This window comes from Podarcis pityusensis (genome assembly GCF_964106645.2).
Source record: "Podarcis pityusensis genome assembly, chromosome: 9".
Classification (NCBI taxonomy): Eukaryota; Metazoa; Chordata; class Lepidosauria; order Squamata; family Lacertidae; genus Podarcis; species Podarcis pityusensis.
The window spans coordinates 37,104,017-37,123,354 of NC_138034.1; the positions used below are offsets into that span (position 1 = coordinate 37,104,017).

At 41.9% G+C, this 19,338-nt stretch overlaps 1 protein-coding gene across 1 annotated transcript in view; it reads right to left on the reverse strand.

Moving 5' to 3' along the window:
- Nucleotides 1–1,446: 1,446 nt before the first annotated feature.
- The window catches only part of LOC308485522 (uncharacterized protein), a 43,587-nt gene continuing 25,695 nt past the window's right edge, over nucleotides 1,447–19,338 (reverse strand). Inside the window, exons 14-20 of the mRNA XM_081021362.1 lie at nucleotides 18,820–18,859; nucleotides 18,214–18,265; nucleotides 15,605–15,716; nucleotides 14,344–14,427; nucleotides 12,580–12,703; nucleotides 4,855–4,945; nucleotides 1,447–3,970 (exon numbers count right to left, since the gene is read on the reverse strand). Of these exons, the coding sequence (XP_080877488.1) occupies nucleotides 3,896–3,970; nucleotides 4,855–4,945; nucleotides 12,580–12,703; nucleotides 14,344–14,427; nucleotides 15,605–15,716; nucleotides 18,214–18,265; nucleotides 18,820–18,859 (578 nt within the window). The 3' untranslated portion in view covers nucleotides 1,447–3,895. The remainder of the gene's footprint in view (nucleotides 3,971–4,854; nucleotides 4,946–12,579; nucleotides 12,704–14,343; nucleotides 14,428–15,604; nucleotides 15,717–18,213; nucleotides 18,266–18,819; nucleotides 18,860–19,338) is intronic.

Genomic DNA, 19,338 nt, shown 5'->3' on the forward strand with positions numbered 1-19,338 from the left:
TATTATCCTTACAGTTCTATTTCTTTTTTACAATACACCTTTAACTTCACAAAGCCTCTTTAAATCCCACTAGCGTTGTTTGTTCGTCACATATGCTTTTCAGATAATCTGTAAACTTTCCCCAGTCCTCGATGAACTTGTGATCCCGTTGATATCTGATCTTCCCAGTCAATTTGTCCAGTTCTGCATAGTCCGTAAGTTTCATTCTCCACTCTTCAAGGGTCGGTAACTCCTCGTTTCCATTTTTGGGCCAGCCACTTCCCATTCTCTGCACAAAATGAATTTCCCAGAGGTCCAGTCCTTGTTAAGATGGGTCACAAACAGAAATATTATACAGTATTAACTGTTTATCTGCTTTTTGGTGTGTGTGTGCTGGGGGACATGAGATACGATGTTTTGTGGAAGTCTTAGGGTTAAACTATTAATCATGTATAGTTTTGTGTAGCTTTCCTCTATTTTTAAAAAAATGAAAAGAAACTTATGGAGGCTGCAATTATGAGTGGAGAGGCAGCAAATAGGCAGGAGATGCATAACTCCTTCTAAGAGAGTTGTTTTTCCACTCAAAAGTGCCCCAAACCCAGCATGGCTTTTCCTTTTGCAGGGGAAAAATATGCTAGTACTTCTACCTGAAGAGGGAAAGCAGCTGGGTGGAGTGTGATTTCAAGGAGAAAACAACTGGCAGGGTGAAGTTAAGCTCTGCCACACCTACTGGTTCTCCATACCAACCTCTAGCAGCTGTTTTTTCCTTTTTCAGAAGCATCCACCTTGCCAGGTGGATCAATGCCTACCGAATAAAGTTGCCTGCCCCTGCTGATTTAACTATCAACCTTTATCCAGATAAGAAAGTGAAAACAAAATTTAAATCGTGTAGCAAGCCGAGTCTCTTTGCAACAGAAAACACCACAAAAGTCTGTCTCATCATTCAAGGCACAACTACCTTTCTGTGATAGGGACGTGGGTGGCGCTGTGGGTTAAACCACAGAGACTAGTGCTTGCCGATCAGAAGGTCGGCGGTTCAAATCCCCACGCCACGACTGAGTGAGCTCCCATTGCTCTGTCCCTGCTCCTGCAAACCTAGCAGTTCGAAAGCACATCAAAGTGCAAGTAGATAAATAGGTACCACTCCAGCAGGAAGGTAAACGGCATTTCTGTGCACTGCTCTGGTTCGCCAGAAGCGGCTTAGTCATGCTGGCCACGTGACCTGTATGTACCTGCTGTACGCTGGCTCCCTCAGCCAATAAAGCGAGATAAGTGCCACAACCCCAGAGTTGTCCGCAATTGGACCTAATGGTCAGGGGTCCCTTTACCTTTACCTTTCTGTGACTATATAATGAGATGAAGTTGGAATACATGAGATTGCTGCTTCTTGGGACATCATTATATTATGATGAGCCTAGAGAAAGTCAACAGACGAGAAGAAAGATAGAAAGGGAGACACAACAAAACTGCTGATTCCATTTAACATTTATTTAACACTAAAATTATGTGTACCACTTTTTAGTAATGAAGATGGGACTACACCCGGGTGTACTCCTTACTTTTATTAGTTCTGTACAGAAGCCTCAATGTCAAGTCCAAAGTCCAATCAACATATTCAAATGTAATCTTGATAAACAGTGGCTTGTATGCTGTTCTGGAAGAACGAATGTGGAAAATCTGTGTACAGGTCTTGAATTTAATATGTGCCTACAAGATTCTGGAAAAGTTAACATAGTCCAAACTAGTGTTATATATATATATAAAAATTCAAGCACTTAACAGCTACAAATAATAATTCTAAAAATAAAATAAAAAATTCCAAAATAAAAAAAATGTACTGTCATTTTCAGTGAAGCATGCACTTGTATACCATTCTTCACTGTACTTCAGAATGAATGGATCGGGGTTTCTGACACCTGGACTCTTAACCAGCCCATGCCAACCTGTTGCTGATGGGAGTTGTAGTCCAAAACACCTACACTGCACCAGGTTAGCACAGACTACTCTAAGCTAATATTTGGTCAATTCCAAATAAAGGTTAAGGCAGGAAGGGGAAACCTGTGGCCTTCCAGACATTACTGGACATCATCAGCCAGCATGGCCAACATTTAGGCATAATGGGATATGCAGTTCAGCAACACAGTTTGCACAAGTAGGATAAGCAACCACTTCCCAGTATTCAGGGTCTGTCCCCATGTGGACTTGTCTGGAGGTAGTATCTTTTTAACACATTGTACCAGCCATCAAATGTGACCTTCAAGTTCATTAGCCAACATCCAAAGAACCAAGCTACTAGTTCAACATGCCCAAGGAGTCCAAGGGCTTGCTTGTATTTATGGGTCTTCAGTTTTGTCCACCCACCCAACCTTGCCATGACAAAGCAAGGAAGGAGTTTCAAAAGCAGCTTGTGACATGGTGTGGTGGTGTGCTGTTTTAAATATGTAAAGGGCTGTCACACGAAAGATGCAGACTATGATCCAAACTAATGGCTTCAAGTTACAAGAAGGAGATTCCAATTATAGATCAGGAAGAACTCTGTGACAGTAAGAGCTGTTTGACAGTGGAGCAGACTTCTTTGAGAGGTGATGAACTCTCCTTCCTTGGAGGTTGGATGGCCAGTGGTCATGTATGATTGACTTGAGATTCCTGCATTGCAAACGGTTGGACTAGATGACTCTTGGGGTCCCTTCCAACACTATGATTCTACGATTCTATCAAAGGGGGTGGGATACAAAATATCACCCAGCTTGCCCCACATCTTTAAGCTGATCTAAATTAGTTCTTTGGATCTTTGCCATTGTTAATAAAACTTACATTAAAGTGCATTCAGGGGAGACTCCAGCTTCTACCTTGTCTCATGAAGTTTTAACTACCAATGGATGTGCAATCACTGGAACTTCAAATTGCTCGTCTTGTCTGATTACCTTCCTTTCAATTGCCTCTTTCTGACCAATTGGGAAACCAGTTCAAGAGTATGGAATAGCTCAACAGCATCTGGAGAAATCCAGAGTGATTCTTCATTAGTTGTATACTGTATCATTTATCTTGCTGCACGTTGACTTAAAATAGATACTACACCATTTACTGAATATACATACCCAACTGCTTGCACACTTTGAACCACTGATGCAACATTTTGAAGCCAAGCCTTTTCCAACCTGGTTCTTTCCAGATGTTTTGGATAAAAAAACCCATCCTCCATGATCCATTTACCATGGAACTATGCTGGCTAAGGCCGATGAGAGCTGTAGTTCAAAACATCTGGAGGGAACCAGGTTGGGGAAGGCTGGGACACAACACAGGTTTTGTTTTTAAATCCAAATAGGAATTTGGAAGCCTCCAATGAAAGCAGTGCTAATCTAGAAGCTAAGTTTCAGTAACCATGAAAGACGAAAGAAGCAAACAAGACTGAGCAAGCATTAAAAATCATGTGTTTCTGAGTTGCTAGTATAATTAGACCTCCTGCAGACTGAGGCAATAACAATTCCTGGATCCCATAAAGTAGCATCTATCTGCAAACAAATAGCAATGATTTAATGGTAGCAAACTCTATATTACAGTGCTGCTAGAGCTATTGCTGTACCAGAAAGCAGTGAAGGACATGCATTTGGGGGGGGGGGGAACAGTGGTTATCTCTCAGAAAGATATTCCAAAATTTATTGCTTAATTATATTAACAGGAAATAAATAGGCTCTTCATCCAATGCACTAGACAGGAAATACCAGTCACTTTCAAAGCAACAAATCTGGCATTACTCAGAACATTTCCTTATCTGTGCATAGGCGTTAGCTGAACGTTTTAACTGATAATTGCCACCAAAACGTTTTGGTGGTTTCTTGATTTTTGAATGAATCATGTGCTTCTGGGTTGATATGTGTTTGACGTTGTTTGAAAACTGAATGAGGCCAAAGATTTGTTATTCTATCAAAGATTTTAAATCTGGAACATTTTTAATCTGGAAGTCCAACAGCATCTGCCCATACGCCTTGCCCTGTGAAAGCAAATAAATAAATATATATCACTTTATGCAGCAACAAAAGTAATTTCTTATTCAAACAAGGGGGGGACCCCAAATATGTCTCCCTAATGACTCTCCCCCTTTTGAACAGCAACTCCCTTCCTCCTGCTGCAAACTATTTCAGTTTGGCACTTTCTATTCAATTACCTCATGGCCCCAAACCTGTGTGATTTCTGCCTGAGAATGTATGTGCAGGATTGCACCATATGAGTCTCTATAGAAAGGGAAGCCAAGATACAAGAGAGCATGAGGCTGGTCCCAGAAGCTGTTTGCAGAGGCCAACACAGATATGGAGTAGAACATGACAAGTCACAGGGTAACTCTCTGAACTCCAGGGGTGGAATTCAACTAAGTATTCCTCAGAATAGACCCATTGAAATCAACAGTCCTAGCTTATTAAAGCTCATTAGTTTCAGCAGCTCTACTGTGAGTAAAACTTAGTTGAATACCATCTTAGAGCTAGAATTAACTTCAGGATATTAATATCTCAGCAGGTAATGGCTGGTTAATCTATCACAGTTTGTTAAAAGGAATGTAAGGGGGTGGGGGGAAACAAATTGCTTGAGTTCTGTGTCTTATGCCCCCTTAAAGCCTAAGGCTGCAATCCTATATAACTTGGTAGGAAGCCACATTAAAGGGCTTACTTCTTAGTAGACATATATAGGTGTGCACTGTAACAGACATATTGTGGTATACATTTAATGAACCCTGCCTCCCCATCCCATTTACAATAAAGAGGGCTCTGATCCAGGAATGTTTATGCCACAATACATCTATCAATCTTGTAATGGGCAAAATACACTTTTGATTTGCTGCAACAGACCAACTCAGTAACCCCTTTGGAAAAAGATACCTACTTGTGGGTCACTTCTCAGAGATGCAGTGCCACCGCCACCCAGGGCATTTTTCAGAACGAAGTTTAATCCATGTATTCCTGGCATTTCATATCTGGAAAAATAAAATATAGCTGTCTGCTTCACCAGCTTACAATTTAATCACACTTCTTAAGAAATCACACTGGGCCTGATCATGGATTACAAAACTTGGATTTAGAAACTAAACACATGAGTAAGTGAAATGATGCACATTTAATGAAGATGACTTCAAGGAGCTGACCTATTTTAACAAGTGTGTGCATAAGGCAGACCATTTCCTTTTATTGCTATGTTTATAAAACTAGCAGACTACAACAGTCTGGAAAGTTTATTTCCAATACAACAGTCTAGAAAGTTTATTTCCAATGTAAAAGCTAACATAATGTTTAGTATCCAAACTTCCTGAAATTCTTTGGCAAGTGATGATTGTTTGCTAGTCATACCCCAATTCTGGAGGGTTTCTTCCTTCTTCTCATGGACTTCTCATGGACCAACATGACTGTGCTTTTTTAGCTGCCTTAGTGACTATAGAAGCAAGCCATTCATGGCAGAAGCATCCATAAGAAGCTACATTCCTAACACCTGAAGAGGAACTTCGCATTTTGAAGGTTACATCCTGTCCTACCACTAGGTTTACCACACAATTTGCTATAACTGATCTCCAGATTTGCTAACATACAGAATGCCATGCTTTTCTTTATTTCAGCTCTCTGACTAATCAGGAACCCAGGGTTAAGCCACTGAAGGCATGGGCAGATCTGGGTTACTGTTGGACGATATAATTTTTAAAAATGGGTTTCAGGCATTGTTTCTTTATCCCAGCATAAATAATAAATATTATTATTTAATACCTGTAGCTCCTAACAGAGACTGATCAGAGACACTCTGTAATCTCCATCATGAAACTGAGGCAAAAGCGAGCAAAGAAACTAGTGTAAATTTTACCTTGTATAGTAGGTTAGCTTCTTTACAAATACCTCTCTATCCTCCATCAAGCAAGGAAGAAGCATCACCAGAATTCAAGGCTAGGCAAAACCAATCAAGTAGCATACAAAGCAGGGCTGGTGGGGTGTGTGGCTTGGGGAGAGCCCTGATGGCCTTATTTGGCCTGTCTGGCCAACATCCAGCATACTGTTGTTGTTGTTGTTGTTGTTCCTCCTCTCCCCATGTCACTATTTTGTGACATATTGGTTGGTACCAATACAATTCTGTAAGTTTTTTAATGGAGCAAACTTTGCTTTTCTACATGTCCCCCCCCCCCTCTCTCTATATATAATGAATTGTTATAATCTGGGTGAAAATATCAATTCCAAATATATGTTAAGATGAAATGTGAGTGGAGTTTTGCCTGTAGAATGCAACTTTTCTACCTTCCCCATCTTGCTTGGTACAGCCCCCTGAACCACCTAAAAACAATGCTGAGGATCAGCTCCATGTATGAAGCAAAGTTTAGAGAAGTCTTCCCTCCAAAGAGCAGTTCCACTCTAGCTAGCAGGCTGCTCCCAAGCTTGACTAAGATGGGATACAAGTCATGACTGAAATGGGGCTCCTCTCATTTAAATGTGCTTTCAGACTTGGTGCCAGTTATATAATAATAATTTATTAATGATACCCCGCTCATCTGGCTGGGTTTCCCCAGCCACTCTAGGCGGCTCCCAACCGAATATTAAAAGATAATACAGCATTAAACATTAAAAACTTCCCTAAATAGGGCTGCCTTCAGATGTCTTTTAAAAGTCAGATAGATGTTTATTTCCTTGACATCTGATGGGAGGGCATTCCACAGGGCGGGCGCCACTACCGAGAAGGCCCTCTGCCTGGCTCCCTGCAACCTCACTTCTCACAGCGAGGGAACTGCCAGAAGGCCCTTGGCGCTGGACCTCAGTGTCTGGGTTGGACGATGGGGGTGGAGATGCTCCTTCAGGTATACAGGACCGAGGCCATTTAGGGTCAGCATCAACACTTTGAATTGTGCTCGGAAATGTACTGGGAGCCAATGCAGATCTCTCAGGACAGGTGTTATATTGTCTTGGCGGTCACTCCCAGTCACCAGCCTAGCTGCTGCATTCTGGATTAACTGCAGTTTCCGAGTCACCTTCAAAGGTAGTCCCACATAGAGCGCATTGCAGTAGTCCAAGCGGGAGATAACTAGAGCATGCACCACTCTGCCAAGACAGTTCAAGGGCAGATAGGGTCTCAGCCTGCGTACTAGATGGAGTTGGTAGACAGCTGCCCTGGACACAGAATTGACCTGTGCCTCCATGGACAGCTGTGAGTCCAAAATGACTCCCAGGCTGTGCACCTGGTCCTTCAGGGGCACAATTACTCCATTCAGGACCAGGGAGTCCTCCACACCAGCCCACCCCCTGTCCCCCAAGAACAGTACTTCTGTCCCATCAGGATTCAGCCTCAATCCATTAGCCGCCATCCATCCTCCAACCACCCCCAGGCACTCACACAGGACCTTCACTTTCCTCACTGGTTCTGATTTAAAAGAGAGGTAGAGCTTCACTAACAGTCTCAGGGTGTGATTAAGCTGCCTGGGGCAGATGGAATGACGCTGACTCTGTATGAGGGGCTGCAATGAGCTTCCACAAACAATTCGGTAATCATCAAAATACATGCAGGAGATGTGTATTGTACTGTTTTCTGGGAGTTCAGGGAAGACGACAATGTGTTGCTGTAAATCTGGGAGGTTAGTCTGGATGCCACCTGAAGGATCTCCAGGTTGTGAGGCTGACACCTGGTAAGCAGAAAGCTATGCTTTAGCAATCCTGCTAGATCCCATTACCTTGATGGCTCTGGCAGAGGGGTTGATACACACCTGCCTTTGCCAAGGAGGTGTCTCTGAATGGAAGGGGAGAAGTTTTTGGGAATCAGGGCTCAGCTCCCCCCCCCCGACCCATTGTTGGAGGTGATGTCAGGAAGGTATGTGTCTGTGAAAGGGAGCAACAGCATGGCAGTCTTCTGTTGGAGCTGGAAACATACAGGGATTTGTGTTCTTTGAGAATCCAGAGTGGCTTTGGTGTTCCCCCACTAAAAAAAATACCAAATGGGGGAACAAGACCTGTTGGGGGGTGTTAAATAAAAATAAGCTATATATAATTTTTAATGTAAAAGATAAAATAACTAGATAGCTATATACGAGTATTATCAAGTTAACACTCATTTAAGTTCTATTTTAACTGGGCCATTCTAGGCAATCTCTGCTCAGAAGTATGGACCATTGGAGTTCATTGTGCTTACTCCCAGGTAAGTGAGTACAGGATTGCAGTGTTAAATCTTTCTGTCTGAAGTCCTCACTGGCACAAAAACAGAAAGTTAAATTTTGTAATGATTTCTACAGAAATAGTACTAAGCAATTGTACTCATCTAAAGTCCTCACTGGCACAGAAACAGGAAGTTACATTTTGTAGTAATTTCTACAGAAATGGCATCATAACAATTGTGCTCATTTGTCAGATAGTATACAAAAGAGAAATAGTGCTATTAAAATGCAAGATTATGGTTTTCCTCAAATTGCAATTCAAAATTATGTGTCGTTTTCTTTTCAATGGAAAGCTTGTTTGCTTTTGTTCCCATAGGCAAACAAATTTTGCCAGTCCAGTAAGAAGCCTTCAGATCGTAAAAGCATGTGAGTATAATTCCTTCTAATCCTCCTCAAGGGCAACACAAAAGTGTTCTTTCTTCTCACTGGTTGCTTTTCACCCTGTGTTCACATTATTCTGTTATCACATCCTTAAAAATACACAGCAAACTAAATGCCTATGATTTGATTAATCAAAGAAATTTGATTAAGCCAAAAACTTCAATAGTGGCCTGAGCACACGTTTTCACAAAGCAAATATCTGTTCACAATGTAAAAATGTCAAGGCTAGCTAATGGTCCATAGCATTGTTCAGTGAATAAGATAACTATTCTCCAGCCTTCAGAGAACACAAGTGCTATGAACTTAACCTTTGCAGAAGACCGCATAATCATGAAGATTTTAAGGTTGATAAAAAAAACGTTGTTCTTCAGTTTGCCCCCGAAAAGAAGAAAATTGAACAATCAAATCATTTGTTGGAAATCCCACAGCAAATGTCACAAGCTGGAAGCCCTTAATTAAAAGCCTATCTAAGTTCCTAAGTTTCCTAGCATTTTGAAAGCACATCCAAGTGCAAGTAGATAAATAGGTACCACTCTGGCGGGAAAGTAAACGGCGTTTCCGTGCGCTGCTCTGGTTTTGCCAGAAGCGGCTTAGTCATGCTGGCCACATGACCTGGAAAAACTGCGGACAAACATCAGCTCCCTCAGCCTATAGAGCAAGATGAGCGCCGCAACCCCAGAGTCTTTCGCGACTAGACTTAACTGTCAGGGGTCCTTTACTTTTACCTTTAAGTTAAGATCAGAGGACATTCCAGAGTCATTTCTCATCTTGCTTCCACTGTAAACAGCATTGTAACAACCATTTGAAGGACAATGACTTGGGAGTTTGGAAACAAAAATATTTAGGGTAGAATTCCAATGCGTTTATTCCATCAGTACAAGCATATATGTCTGCCAGACAGAATGACCCCCCCTTTTCACATCCTGCCAGCTGTTCTGGGGATTCTCTCAACCACCCCCTAAACACGTTTGGGGAGGGTGCAGGGGTGCACAGTGGGAGAAAGGGGGAAGTCCCATTGTGCTAGTGCAACTTGTCTTCCATTAGCACAATTTAGTTTAATCCATTTCCTTAGCATCTAATTTAAATATCAGTAAATAGCAAAAGCCTTTGACTGTGTCAACCACAGCAAACTATGGCAAGTTCTTAAAGAAATGGGAGTGCCTGATCACCTCATCTATCTCCTGAGAAATCTCTATGTGGGACAAGAAGCTACAGTTAGAACTGGATATGGAACAACTGATTGGTTCAAAATTGTGAAAGGAGTACGGCAAGGCTGTATATTGTCTCCCTGCTTATTTAACTTATATGCAGAATTCATCATGCGAAAGGCTGGGCTGGATGAATCCCAAGCCGGAATTAAGATAGCTGGAAGAAATATCAACAACCTCAGATATGCAGATGACATAACATTGATGGCAGAAAGTGAGGAGGAATTAAAGAACCTTTTAATGAGGGTGAAAGAGGAGAGCGCAAAATATGGTCTGAAGCTCAACATCAAAAAAACGAAGATCATGGCCACTGGGCCCATCACCTCCTGGCAAATAGAAGGGGAAGAAATGGAGGCAGTGAGAGATTTTACTTTCTTGGGCTCCATGATCACCGCAGATGGTGACAGCAGTCACGAAATTAAAAGACGCCTGCTCCTTGGGAGAAATGCGATGGCAAACCTAGACAGCATCTTAAAAAGCAGAGACATCACCTTGCCAACAAAGGTCCGCATAGTTAAAGCCATGGTTTTCCCAGTAGTGATGTATGGAAGTGAGAGCTGGACCATAAAGAAGGCTGATCACCGAAGAATTGATGCTTTTGAATTATGGTGCTGGAGAAGACTCTTGAGAGTCCCATGGACTGCAAGAAGATCAAACGCATCCATTCTTAAGGAAATTAGCCCTGAGTGCTCACTGGAAGGACAGATCATGAAGCTGAGGCTCCAATACTTTGGCCACCTCATGAGAAGGGAAGACTCCCTGGAAAAGACCCTGATGTTGGGAAAGATGGAGGGCACAAGGAGAAGGGGACGACAGAGGACGAGATGGTTGGACAGTGTTCTCGAAGCTACAAACATGAGTCTGACCAAACTGCGGGAGACAGTGGAAGACAGAAGTGCCTGGCGTGCTCTGGTCCATGGGGTCACAAAGAGTCGGACACGACTAAACAACAACAACAAATAGTAACTTATTTCTATAGGATCTTGAGGCATCACAATGGAAAACTTTGGTAGAATTTCTGTTACCTTAAGGCAATTTACTCGCTGTGAATTATTGTTGTTTCCATTCCTAGTAAGAGGCTGGGTGGTTTTAAATTTAACATCATAAATTATCTGATTTATGATGAGCCAAAGAACAGAGATTGTTATCAATTCCTCTCTGAACTCAAGTAAAAAGTCACATTCTGCATACGTACAGGATTTGGTTCAACACAGAAATGAGCCCAAGGCAAGGGACAGATGCATCATTTATGCCAGTAGTATTAACAGAGTAGACACTGTAAGACTGAACTACCAGTACGACTAGTCCTATTACTATTATGATGAAACATTTGTTAGGTGTCATAGTGTGCTAGGTGCTGTGACAAGAAATCTTATAACTTAATTAAGATGGAGAGGTAAAGAGAAAGACCAGGGTTTAGATGAATGATCTGGCTCACTGATTTGATCATGTGTCTCCTTCCTATCATTCTTGTCACTGTCCTCCAGATACATTACCGTATTTATTGCCCTATAGGACGCACTTTTTCCCCTCCAAAAATGAAGGGGAAATATGTGTGCGTCCTAAGGGGCGAATACAGGCTTTCGCTGAAGCCTGGAGCACGAGAGGGGTCGGTGCGCACCCGGGCTTCGCACAGCTCTGCGCAACCCTCGGGAGCCGGGTGCGAAGCCGCACCGGGCTCCGGAGGGTTGCGCAGAGCTGCCTGCGCTCCCAGGCTTCGCGCAGCTCTGCGCAACCCTAGGGAGCCCGGTGGGAAGCCGCGCCGGGCTCCCAAAGGTTGCGCAGAGCTGCCTGCATTCTGAAGCCTCGGGTGCACTGAAGAGCGCGTCCGGGCTTCGCGCAGCTCTCCACAAGCCTGGGGAGACCGGCGCGGCTCCCTAGGCTTGCGGATAGCAGGCTGTTCTGGGGGCTGAGGTCGGGGGAAGCTTGGGCTTCCCCCGCGCCAGCCCCGTGCCTGGGGGGGAAATAATTTTTTTTCTTCCCCCCCAAAAAAAAACTAGGTGCGTCCTGTAGGGCGGTGCGTCCTATGGGGCGAAAAATACGGTATATACCAATGTTGCAGTGCTCCTGTTCATGGCTGTCAAGTCCCCTCTCTGGTCTGTTTCCTTCCATACCCATGCAGATGATTTCCCCCATTCTGCTAAATAGCATTAGAGGGCTGTTGGCCCCAAACCTGAGTACCATATAGCTGGAGGCAGGGGATGGGAGAGGCATCTCCTCAACTTCAATTCCTATCCCTCTTTTGGGATACTTACAATGAGCTGTCAAAGGCTTGAGTGGCCCAATTCACACTTTTTCCTCTGCCCTCCATTTTCCTTTCCTTTCCTTTCCTTTCCTTTCCTTTTTTTTATGATGGCGTTTGCTTTTAAATGACACAAATCTTCTTTGTCTCAAACTGTTGTCAGACATACACTTGATCCTATCTTGGTTTATTAAGCCAAGATGTAAACAAACCTTTTGGCCATTCCCACAGCCTCTTCTCAACTAGAGTAAACAAACCAGGAAGTTTCCATTTCATCTGAACCAGGAAACTTTATTTCACCGCTTTGGAGCAAACCAAGATATTAAGTCAACTTCAGGCATGCCTTAATATCTCAACCTCTTCCATACTTTCCCTGTTCAAATGAAGCAGCTCAGTGGAGCCCCAAAATCCACTTTTCTACTTGTGACATTGAATCAACCCTTCAGTGGGAACATTTATGTGTGTCCAATGTTCTACACTGGACTTTTGCCTAGAATAACATTTGAAGCCTATTTCAAATGTGAATATTTTCGAGTAATCTAAGAATACGACAAAACAGTTTCTTCAAGCCACATTGCATGAATGTTTTAATCTGAAAAAGCACATACCTTGTGACCGAGCTCTCTTCAGACTGTTCCTTCTCTAAAAGATGTTGGAAATACCCTTCTATAGTCTGAGCAGTTAGTGCTTTCTTGAGGTATGGATAGTACAGTGGATGTCGCGCTACTACACCTGTTGTTGCACACAAGAAGAACACAACTGTTATGACCTCAGAGTCTAGCCTCCAGCAAGACTAGGAGTCAGAGCCTGCAGTCTCTTCAGTTAAGGAGACAGACCAGGTGCAGGGCTCTGAGTGTGCTGCTGGACAGCAGGAGACAACTGAGCCTGCAGAACATAAGCCCCACCCCCAAAGAATCTCCCATATCTCAATGGCCAGAGCTGGAACTCTCAAAAGTACGGTAACTTTCCCCAGAGCCATCCAATGCCTCCCTCGCTAGTCCAGCAGCACAGGGAGACGCCAAGATGGAGGCTATGGAACAGGAAGTGCACATATTCAGGCCAGAGGGTTGGCCCTTTATGGTCCTGAAGTTATCTACAAGAGGTGTAATTGCTTTAAAAGGCTTGGTCTGTTCTCAATCTTTGTCAGACCAAGTGGCTCACTTGATGCTATTCATGGTTCTGTAACCTTTGACCTGCCTTCTCAATGAGATCCAGTACAGTCATACCTTCGTTTTTGAAGATAATGTGTTCCAGAAGTCCATTCAACTTCCGAAACGTTCGGAAACTAAGGTGCAGCTTCCGAGTGGCTCACGATTACGCAGGCGTGCCAGAAACAATAGCTGAAGCCACATCAGACATTCAGCTTCCAAAAGAACATTCGAAAACTGGAACACTCAGTTCCAGATTTTGATCATTCAGGAGCCAAAATGTACGAGTACCAAGCTGTTCAATAACCAAGGAATGAGTGTATTGGGCCAGAAAACAACACCAGCCATGGGTTGTTTTATAGCAAAACTATCATTAAAAAAAACCCCATTCCATTCCAAGTTTTTTCTCAAACCGACAGCCTTGCACGGTTAAAAATAAATGCATTTTCTATGGGAGGTCTTTCTTCCTCTCAGCTGTTGTTTCATGTTTGATGAGCTGTCCTTGCTGGTATAATAATGATAAAAAGTAAGGTAAAGGTGTAGTTGTTTTCTGCTGTATAATTTTTGAATCTGGTGACACATTTTTAAAAGAAATTCAAATATTTATATCTCACCTTTTCCAAAACAGTCCCATGACAGCTTACAATAGAAGTACAAAGATGTGATAAGATAAAAAAACCACAAACTATTAAAAAAAAACATAAACAGGACAGCCAAACAAAGTAGGAAGTAAGAAAAAATTCCAAGTAAAGGATGTAGATGATAAATCCATATAGCTTATTGGGGGAAGATCTAGATTTAAATATATTTGAGGTCCAGTTTTATATGAAATAAACTCAGTCTTAAGTTACTATATATTGCTTCCTGCATCTCTTTCCACTGACTTGTGATAAATAAACAACATATACAAGGGTAAAATCCCCAAAGCTTAACAAAAATTCATTGATTGTGTTTCTCTTTGACAGATGGGAACTTAGTTGTAACTCAGTGATTTTAATAAGCTCTTCAAGTTTGAAACGCACATATACAAAGTGGGACAAAGGGGTGGAACACTGTCAAAGCATTATTTTGAATGCATGAAATGTTTAAAATTTTGTTCTACCGCTTCAGCATCAGTTATCCTTGCAAAAATGTATGAAGGTTAAGCATATTCTCAACGTGGTGTGAAACTTCTATTCATTTAAAAAACAGCTCACACATGTAACCATAAGAATTGAAGAATACCTATGTTTGCAGAATTGCCTTTGTCCCCACTTCTGGTATAGGCAAGTTCTTCCAGACGATATACATGCGGACCACTTGGTAGATCTATACATATGGAATGAAATAAAATTACTGCTTTCTCACCTGCAACAGGAAAGCTGTTGTTTTGTTTGTTTATACTCTCTAGTGTATTGCTGCTTGCAGACTTGACCAGGCTTCCTCAACCTCGGCCCTCCAGATGTTTTTGGCCTACAACTCCCATGATCCCTAGCTAGCAGGACCAGTGGTCAGGGATAATGGGAATTGTAGTCTCAAAACATAGGGCCGAGGTTGAGGAAGCCTGGACTTGACTCAAACTTCATGTATAAATTCTTAAATCAAGCTAAGGTACGAACGATCCGTAACCCTTAGCAACCAAAAACAAAGTTAAGGGAAAATGTATTTTTTAAAATATTGAATTCTTTATTACAATAAAATATTCACCGCATATACAAACACTCCAATAATAAATATTATAATAATAAATCCTTAATAGGCCAACTTGTGTACAGTATATTTCAACATAAACCAAATGAGCTCAAGTTGGCTCACCCACCCACTTTATCCTCACAACCAACCTGTGATATAGGCTGGGAGAGAGAAAAACAGGCCCAATGTCCTCCCAGGTGGTTTATAACAGAGTGGGAATCTGAACCTCAGTCTTCTCAGTCGTAGTCTGGAACTCTAATTTCCATCATTTACCAGTAAATTTTGAAATTACTACTAGGATTGAGAAATGTCCAAAACAAGCCCCCAGATGATCCAACCATTTATGATATTGCTACAACCCTATCACAAATCTGTCCTCTGTGCAATATCCTTAATTTGTTTTAGTAATTAAATAATCCAAAACTTTCGAATAAACCGTAAAGCAAAATTATGGCATGTGGTCTAATATGTCTTTAAATAATTGTTTATTCTGTTAAAAACAGTAATTCTACCAATTTTCAGCATGTGGCTATAAGGCTATAAGATTATGCCCAAGGCCTATTATATTTTATAATCTGCTAAGTTTAGGATCTGCTACAAGAAACATACTTTGCACATTTGACAGAGAAGATTTCTCCAGATTTGAGAAACTACAACAGCATTTGATTTATTTTCAAGTGGACATGACTGTGTGCAAATAGAAGAAGACTGTACTGAAAAGCACACCCTGTATAAAGAAATGTCTATATGCAAAAAAAAAAAAAAAAAAAAAAAATTATAGGTATGGAGCAATTTTAGTGGTAAACAATAGTACCTTTTAACTCTTCCTGAGTCATGGGCTCATCATGTGAAATTGCTGCATCTGAAGTGAACGAAAGATCCTCCTCATATGTTTCAACATGTAGCCCATTGATAAATATGTCAATCTGGGGGAGGATAGTATTTAAACTGTTAAATAGGCTGCCACATATACAAGACTAAAAGCCATGTAGGCAACATGTTAGATGTAAAATGGGTAACACTGTTTGTGTTAGTGCTCCCATGCAACATCTAGCTTGTGCTTTCAATGAAATCTGTGTTGACACAACCTATCACACCAAGGCATCAGCTGACTGGACTATAATAGCTCCTGCTTACAGATATCTCACAAATCAGAAGTGTCTACTGCAACCTATAGACGCAGCCAGCCAGTCATGTCAATGGCCTTTCTCCAGCTTTTGATTTTTAAAAACTTCTGTGGTGGTCTACAACCATTTAGGTGCAAGTACAAGTTTTGCAAAAGATTCAAAACAAAGTGGAATGAGAAGCAAGCAAGCCTTCCTCATGTACATCCAGCACTGGTCAGCAGAAATTGAAGACTAAGTGGAACTCAGGACAATTTGCACCATTCTTACTTTTAACAGATATTTAATTTGGGGGGACTTGGAGGACAGAGGAAGACTTATTGAAAAAAAATTCAGCTGCTCCTCACTTAAAAAAAAAAGCAAGGTTTTATCCCAACGTTAGCCATACCCCCTGTACACCAATTGAAATGAACAGACATGACTTAACTTAGACCCATTAATTTTATTGGGCCTGCTCTAAGTATAAATTAGTTGTATATTACCCATACAATTGTATATTTTGAAATCAAAAGGTTTCTAACTTGTAAAGATACGAAACTGCACAAACACTGTTTTGAAGTTAAGTACAATTACATAAAAGCTGAAGGAAAAGCTCCACTGATCCTCATTCTTCACAAGAACAGAACAAAGCTCTGTTGCAAACCAAATAATAGAATCTTTGTATCAATGCAAGTCTTTGGAGATGGGGGGGAACCTTATGCAATAGGTTTTACTCTAGGTCAGACTTTAAAACAATATTTAAAACAGCACGCATTTATGCAACTACTGAAATCCAGGTCAAACTTTAAGCACAGGAAATGGTACAGTCTCTCCCACCCTGCACGGGCCAAGTTTGACACATGAGTGGGGACTCCCACCTGTCAGTTGCAATGACCTCAGGTGACCTGTTTCTGCACAGCGCTATGCTAGCCTCCCAAATCAGCTGATTGTCAATGCTTGCATGGAAGCACCAATGATCAGAAAAATGTCAGTGCTGCTACAACAGGACTTAGCTACCATACATCTTTACCTGCATCAGGTGCAGAGCAGGTGGCATGGCTTGGCCAATAACAGCCTCATGGGCCGAGTGGTTAGGCCAATGGGCTGGAGGTTCCCACAGCTGCTGGAACTGCTACACTTTATTAATAAGGACATTACTGTTCTTCCCCAACCGGGCTAGAGAAACATAGAAGGAGCTATTTGGAGATAGAGGAGGGAGGGACAAAAGTTCAGAGTCAGAAGAAGCCTTGTGCTTCTCATTCTTAGGTCCTCAGAAGACATTTAGCCCCAACTGGTTGCATGGATGAGAGTATACGGCAATGTGATTTCTCATTACATTGTAGACAAATGGGGAGGATTGTTCAAGCTTTGCTACTCTGGCCTCACACGGGTTATTTGATTTAGGGGTGTGCTGCTCTGTTCTGCAGCCATAATGAAGCAAATTGGGGTGATTTTACTCTTCGCTGAGTCCAACCAGGGGCGTACGAAGTGGGGGGCGGAGGGGGTGTTGTGCCCCAGGTGCCACTCTGGGGGGGGTGACAAGATGGCCCCTGCCTCCCCCCAGCTGTAGTGGCCGAGGGCGTGCGCTCGCACAGCAACCATACAGGCTGCCACTCTCATGCGCCATCCATGAGGGCTGCCTCTCGCACGACGACCGTATGGGCTGCCACACATGCGCACTCCATACGGACGTCGCGTGTGTGTCACCGGGCGGTTCTCCCCACCCCTCGGTGTCCTGCCCTGGGGGCCAGAGAGGGTTCCTCCGCCACTGAGACCAACCGCAATGTAAACAAACCATCTCAAGTCAGAGCCAGGCCCTCACAAAGTTTCATGTCACACTGTTTTTCTGTGCTCTCTTCCTTTCTGTTCTCTCTGTTTTCTATGTCTCTGTCTTTCTCTGCTTTAAGTCAACAGATTTTGCAAGAGGTGTGACTGCCTAAATGCTGCTTGCAAAGCACTAAAGAGCTCTGAATTGTTTTCTTTTTCTTTCTGGTAAAGAATAATGGAAGATTCTTTTTAAAAAAGATTTAACTTAAAAAAAACACACCCATACCTATACTTATGGGGCGGGGACATTTGGAGCTTTTCAACACTCCACAGACAATATTAAGAACAGTATTGCCTTGTGCAATGGTGCGTATTGTAGGATGTCTCTTCCCAACACAAACAAGCTAAATCAGCCACCATGAATCTAATGACTAAGAAGAATGTACAAGTAAGAACACACACCCTTCAAAATATAAAACCAATATGAATTTTGTGATTTTCTGCAGCAGCTACAAAGTGTATTTGGGACTGGTACTTAGAAAGCAGCTCCTACCTTGACATTCTTTTTTGGATAAAGAAAGAAAAATGGCTTCAGAACTGGCGATCTGGAAAAGAAGCCACACACAAAAAAGGCAAATTAAGTACAGATGCCAAAAGAACACCTTTCAGTAGGTTTTTAAATGGTTCCTGAATACATCTCAACATCAACTATGGTCTTTAGACATTCAGTACATCTATTTAATTCAGGGGCGGTCCTTCATGACCACTGGCCATGATGGCTGGGGCTGATGGCAGTTGGGGTGCAAGACCTGTCTTTTAATTATCGGCAACACAGGATAATTTAAAACCATGCAGTGCAGTATCGCTGATAATCTGCTTCTGAGCCACTTTGTTACGATTGGAAATTTTCTAGAAATATAATGACCAATAAATATTTTCACTGTAGGCAAAGCCCTCCAAAACACAGCAGTCAGCACATTCCTGAGACTGACTAGAATATTTTAGGATTCTCAGCTAAGGGAGTATATAATTTGGCTGTCTATAAAACATAAAGTTAGCTAATCAATATGCTAAGTAACTGACAGTTAAGAAATGCATGAATTCCCTAACGGTTAAAAATAAAAGTATATATTCTTATAACCCCCTCTTAAAAACTTACACTTTTGGACGTCCTCCAACTATTGCAGTGAGACCAGGTGCTGAAAATGAAATATACTTTAAAGTTAATATTCTAAAGATGATTAACAGAAAATCAGGGTTGAACCATTTTCTTTATTGAGATTTGGTTTTTCTCCAAAGCCCCCTCAGACAATGAGATAAAGTTTTAGGATGATGAGGACTTTTGCCTAAGCATGAAATACTTAACATCACTCCAATTCCTAATTAGACCCTGCAGAATTATAGGGAAGGAACAGTAGGATAAATGGAGTTTCAATAGGGGGAGGTCGGGAAAATCTGAAGGAAATAAAATGATTATCCTTCTGCTAGAAGACCTGCAACAGAAGCTAAGAAGATGGTGGAAGTTTGCGGCAAATCTAGGAATCTGAGTGAGTGAGTTTTCCACTGATAAATTATTTAGGATGCCTGTTTTAAGTAACTATACAGCAGTCCCCTTTACAAGAGCTTTAGCTGATGGATGTAAATAAAATTAACTCAGGATGCTGAACTAATATGGGTC